General features: G+C 42.5%; 1 protein-coding gene across 1 annotated transcript; it reads right to left on the bottom strand.

The window, feature by feature from the left end:
* Positions 1-4143: 4143 nt before the first annotated feature.
* LOC119280824 lies at positions 4144-5026 on the bottom strand. Its single transcript, XM_037561538.1, has 3 exons — positions 4737-5026; positions 4568-4660; positions 4144-4491 (listed from the first exon to the last, which is right to left on the bottom strand). Exons 1-3 carry the CDS (start codon positions 4845-4847, stop codon positions 4330-4332), a joined length of 366 nt encoding a protein of 121 aa, XP_037417435.1. The 5' UTR covers positions 4848-5026; the 3' UTR covers positions 4144-4329.
* Between the last annotated feature and the right edge of the window lie 1249 nt (positions 5027-6275).

Below are 6275 nucleotides of genomic sequence, written 5' to 3'. Positions count from 1 at the left end.
TGCATAGAAGCACCTGCATTCGAAGGCTGATCCACCATAGCGTATATGCGGCCCTGCATGTCAAGAACAGCAGTTTGGTTTAACACTCGGAAAACAAATTGTCAAATAACATTGCAAGGCCATCGTGTTACCTCTTTTTAATGTCCTCCTGCAAAGACATGGCTCAAGACACGGCATTCTGGCACGATGGCGTCTATGGCGATGTTTACCTAAATAATTTAGACAATGAGTGCGTCAAATACAACATCTTCTATACAAATTAGGGACGGGATGCTTTTAAGTATGCATGTATAACCTTCATAATGTGGCGATCCTTGCTCCTTCCATAATGTTGCTATTATTGGAGGTACACGAAAATCAACAAAGAGAGATGTTGTAATTAGCATAGACTTACAGGGAATGCACCTTCGATAAATATGATACAACAACATATTGTTTTACAAGCATATGGACGCTTGTTTTTTTATCATCATAATATTCATGTATGTGTGGCATCAAGCCGCTGTGTCCTTTTGAAGATGGCAATAAATCAGGGAATTCTATAGCATCTAATGGAAAACCTTCAGTTATATTTGTTTGGAAACAACCAATCCAATGCAAGAAGTATCTCTTATATATGATGTTACATTTAGAGTTATTGAAGATATAGGCTGGCTGTGTTGATGCAAAACTTTGGAGGTATAAACTGGTCATCCACGGTAATGTGTGTCAATCATTTACAGTTTTTCATGTTGAGAATGGTGTGTCTATAATGGAATAAGGACTCGAAGAAGAGCATGTCAGGGTGAGACGAATTGTAGTTACACCAAGTTCCATGATAGATTTTGATTACTGATTAGCACAACAACCAAAACCATGTGCACACCAATCAGCAGGAAAACAACACATGCACATATAACCAAATCAGCAATATGATGAATATCAGAGTAGGACCTGGCCAAATGGGCCGGGCCGGCACGGCCCGTCGTGGCACGTTTAATACCAGGGTCGTGCCATGCCGGCCAACGGGGGTCACTCCTTGGCCCAGGCATGGCCTGATTATTAAACGGGCCGGCCCATGGCACGTTTAGCACAATGGACCACCTGCTTTTTAGCCTATTGGGCTGTAATTTAAATCTGGAAAAAAAAATAAACGGGTCGTGCCGTGCCAGCCCGCGTGCCCAGCCTCCAGGCCCATGGCGTGCTGCGTGCCGGGCCTGGCCCTTTTAGCCGGGTCGTGCCGTTCCTGCGTGCTACCGGGCCGGCCCAGTTAGCACGACCCGTTTGGCCAGCTATATATCATAGACTGGAAGACATTGAAAGAGAGACAGAGGGGGGAGTAGGGTGGAGAACCACCATGTTTGAATGGACAATAAACTGGATCTACATGTTCTATCATTGTACTGTATCTCCTTCCCATCAATTGTTCTAATCCTAGAGATACGGAAGGAAAGAGAGCAGGGGAAAGCGCGGAAGAGAAGGGCTCACCGAGCATAAAAGGAAATCGGTTGAGGCAAGTTATGGTTTGTTTGATGACCAAGCGAACAGGACAAAAGAAGCATTCACCCTGAATAAATCAAATTAGGAAGTAATATTCAGTTAGCATAACTAAAAATTGAAAAAAGGAAATACATAAATAAGTACATGCATTTGAACCTACTATAAACCAAATTGATGTCGGCATGGCTATTCGTTAACGTTACATCATTCAAGAAAATAGATCAATATTACCAGTTTGAGAGAATAGTAGTGTTATCATCAATGCATTGTGTAACGCTTCTATCATACCAATGACCATAGCCAATGACTAAATCACAACTCCCCAAGCAATGCTATATGCATCACTCCTAGTAGCCGCCTCACAGGAAACAATTCAGCTTGTGTAGAACAGGAAGGTTTCATATATAATTTGGAGCATTTGATCACATATAAGCCATGGAAAGAAATTAGTGAAATTCAAAACAATAAATTTAGGTATAACAGGAAACAATCAGTAATTATAATGACCAAACTTGAGAGTACTATAGTGAATACAAATTAGAAACAATGGGCTATATTGAGAGAAAATGGGGAAGGTCTACACATCTACACATGTCAAGCAAATCACATCTGATTAAAAATCCACCCAGAGTTCAAGTAAAGGATGGGGAAGCTACAACAACTTCTTGATGTACTAATAATCATCTAATAGAAATAAAGGATGCAGAAAAAAAAACTCTTTCACAAGAACCACTTAGAACAGTGAGAGATGGATGGTGACAGTAGAAAAAAAATTATCAGTAGTGGAGATTAGGGTTTGCCTGGAAACCTTATGTTGCAGAAGGAGTGAGTGGGGCTGTCCGTTGAGTTGGAGCTGCCAAATCTGCAGTTAAGAAGACTTGGGTCAATTGTGTGAACATCAGCAACAGCAAAATCATCAGTGTGAAATTGACAAATCAATAAGAGATCCATTTGAATTTTTACTCCATGTATGATCATTCTCTGATATGAGAGTAGTAGAAGAGGATATGACTGAATTTAGAGAAGAGAGGATATGAGTGAATATTTAGTAAATTTGAATTTTTACTCCATACTCCATTTGATTTTTTACTCCATACTCCATTTGTATGTGTATATTTCTACCCGTGTATTTTTCGTCCATTTGTATGATCATTCTCTGATACGAGAGTAGTAGGAGAGGAGATGAATGAATTTATAGGAGAGAAGAGAAGAGAACAAGGAAAGTAGTGCTGCCACTCCTACAAGCAAGGATTAACTGAAAAAAGTTTCAGTTAATTAACTGAAAATGATGGAGGGCAAAAGGGGAGTACTTGCAAGTCCTACACTACACCCTAAACTAAACTACTCCAAGAACTACTCATACTGCTGGGGCACTTGCATAAAAGAGAAGAGAAGTCAAGAGAAGGAGGATACTCCTGATGCAATTCATTTAATTTTAATTAATTCAAAACTTTATTTACTGAAAAATCATTTAGTTTTAGTTAAAGAAAAGATTTAGTTAATTAATGCAAAAGATTATTTCAGTTTTAACCAAACTGTATTTATACGCAGCAAAAGACTCATTTAGTCTTAATTGAATAAAAAATTTCAGTTAATTTAAAAGATTCATTTAGTTTTAGTTGAAGAAAAAGGAATCACTTAACTGAAAAGATTCATTTAGTTTGAATTGAATGAAAAGTTTCAATCAACTAAAAAGATTCAGAGAAGAGCAAGCAGAAGTACACTACTACACAACTTAACTTAAAAAAAATTACTCCAATAATACTGCTACACTTGCTACTCCAGTACACAGGGAGTACTCTATTTAGTTAATGCAAAAGATTCATTTTGTTTTACTGAAAGATTTATTTAGATTTAACAAAAGATTCTGCTGAATAAGAGCACTAAATTTCAAGTTTACACTAATGCAAAAGATTTTACTAGAAAGATTTTGCTGAATAGGAGCACAGAAGACGAAAATGCTGATGTGAGCCCGAGCTCATAGGATCCCGAAATCAGGACCATTTATATTTCTTGTGATCTGTGCTTGAGTCTATATAGCCTCAGGTATATCTAGCCATGGGCCGGGCCGGGCCGGGCTTGGGCCGGGCCTGAAAAAGCCCACGGCAGAAAACTGAGGCCCAGGCCCTCCCGGGCCCTATCACTGGGCCTACTTTTCAAGCCCAAGCCCGGCCCATCTGGTAAAAAGCCCTAAAAAGCCCTTAGGGCTTAGGGCCGTGGGCCGGGCCTCTTCCTTAAAATGCCAATATGCCAAGCCCAAGCCCGTCCAAGCCCTACTGGTGGGCTCAAAACTCAGGCCCAAGCCCAGCCCATGGGCAAGCCCATCGGGCCTAGGCCCTGGATTTTAGGGCCGGGCCTGGGTGGGCCGTCAGGGCCGGGCCTGAGATGGCCAGGACTAGCCTCAGGTATGTGCTCCTGCTGTTATTTACGGAAATGGTACATGGCCCACTGATCAGTTAACTCCGTCAGTTACCAACGCGGCGGATCAGACGGAGGACGACGGATTGGACCGTTCCGTCCTCGATTATGTGCCAACTGAGCCGTTTACTCATTTATTGTATCTTGCTTGTTCATTTTAGGTCCAGCCCTCACACTTCAAGTACCACATCAGAGACCACACTGCTTGTACGACAACAAAAAGCTTACAACTGCAGGAAGCAGGGCCCATTTGAAGCTACAGGTGAACTAAACAGAACAGTACGATGTCTTGATTGGTCCAACTCATCAGCAAGGAAATGGCGTCATTACCATAGCTGCATTGACACGCGATGGCCTACAATACGGATTCTTAGTTAATTCTAGCACGCTTGGCGCAGCGGCGGTTGCTCTCTTGCACATCGTCCTCGTCTCCTAAACACCTATCGTCTGATTCTGTGTAATCTTCGTCGGACTCATTAGCACCAGGGTCGTGGTCGTCGTACCCTCCTCTGCATCACCGTAAGCTTGCTCCTCATGTGCACCATGTAGTTCTTGTAATCCATGTGCTTCGCCATCGTCGTGACCACCCCTTACCTGCAAATAATGCAGTCGTTCTTCAGCTCTCGTTCATGCAAAACCAATAGTACCAACCACTGGTTTGCTAAAACACCTGCAGAGACAGCGAGGAAACCACTGAGCTCCCACTTCTCACAAGGACACGATCATCTCCCTGGTTAACTGACGCCTCCGAATCTGCGTTTCCCTGAACGAGAACAATAATGTGTTGCGTCACTACGCCGAGGAAGACGGCCGAATGTCCTCGAAGAGAGCCAGAGTACCTGAATTCGACCATCCCAGGCCTTGGAGCATTTTTGGCTGGTCACACTTTGCTGGCAGCAATAAGGTTGCTCGGACATTTCCAGATTCGTTTGCGGAGTTGCAGTCACCATCGCGGATGGTAATCTGTGTACCTTCCGTACCTGCACACGGCGTTAATGGAACCTTTATATTGTCTGCTAACCTGTCTTCCGAACCCAACCCATCTCGCACTTCTGTGAATGGCTTCATTTTCAGATGCACATTGCCTGAACATTGAAATCAAATGTTGATACGCTGCCACGCTGCAGTCTCCCATTTGGACAAGCTCCATGGCTTGCATATACATATTGAAATATCGGAAACTGAATGGGTTTTCTTGAGCATTGTCCCTCTGGTATTGTGTGAGGCGTGCTGGAAGAATATCTCTTGCATCTCGTGCCACCTCTTCACAATGTGCTTTTTGGGATTTTCATGACGCGTATGAAGTCCATTATCTGCACATTGCAATATAAACGGAGAGACATCATATTAGCTTTTAGATGTAACCCACAATTCAATCATTAAAAAAACAGAGCACACGTGCCGATAACCAAGCCATATAAATCACCTTCAGGATGTGGCTGCACAGTACCACCCATTATCCTTGGAACGCGACAGCCTTATGAGTGTTGGGCATTGACGGCGACAAGATTGTGTATTTTTAACGATTGGCTTCCCCTACAGACACAAAAGAGCAAGAAGATGCATAGTCAGTACAGTTCATGTATTTCCATTTCATTATACAAGTAATAACCATGCTTCTTAAGTTCTAAAATGATTTACCATACCGCACATCCACACACTATCTCTTGCATGCACTTCGTCCGGTTCACATTTAGCATGCTCTTTCCATATCTAATGCCAAATCCTTTCTCCCAAGAATATAAATTGTAAAAGTCGTAGGCTTCACCGAGCGTGTCGAAACTTGTTCCTATCTTTGGCACAATCACAATGTCCCCTGGATCCTTTGCAAATTGCCGTACGGTTTTTTTGAAGGCTGTCACCCTGTCTGCACAAGGAGCCCTGCCTAGAGCAGCAGCACCCACACGCACTCTGCTCTCACGGCAAACAAGTACACATGAGATGTTTGTTTATTTTTTTCTGAATCTGCATTATGTCTGACTGTCAAAGTAGGCATCTAACTGTCTAAATTATCACCACGCCTAATTTGCATCACAAATTCGCACTACATGACAGGTAACACATGTTTGGTTCATGGTTGAATGCAGAATCCAGTATACTATTTCAGAAAAACAAAATAAAGATTCTGCACTGAACCTGTTAGATGTTAGATTCTTCTACTGACAATATATATTTTTATCAGCTTATTGAAATACCGGAACTGCAATTCATCATGCATTTCAACTGAAATCATTCGTACCTTTGTGTCCAACCTGGAGTTTTTGGGTCCATTTGCTCTGTCGACTGCTCTGAACCCTGAGTCTTCCCTCCGCTTACTGCCTCTGCAGCGACGTCTTCAAGGCAGATCTGGCCGTGCCCACTTGAAGCTGCCCGCGATG

Source organism: Triticum dicoccoides, chromosome 3B (genome assembly GCF_002162155.2).
Source record: "Triticum dicoccoides isolate Atlit2015 ecotype Zavitan chromosome 3B, WEW_v2.0, whole genome shotgun sequence".
NCBI lineage: Eukaryota > Viridiplantae > Streptophyta > Magnoliopsida > Poales > Poaceae > Triticum > Triticum dicoccoides.
The sequence above is the reverse complement of the archived record's forward strand: the minus strand, read 5'-3'. Positions and strand labels throughout refer to the sequence as shown.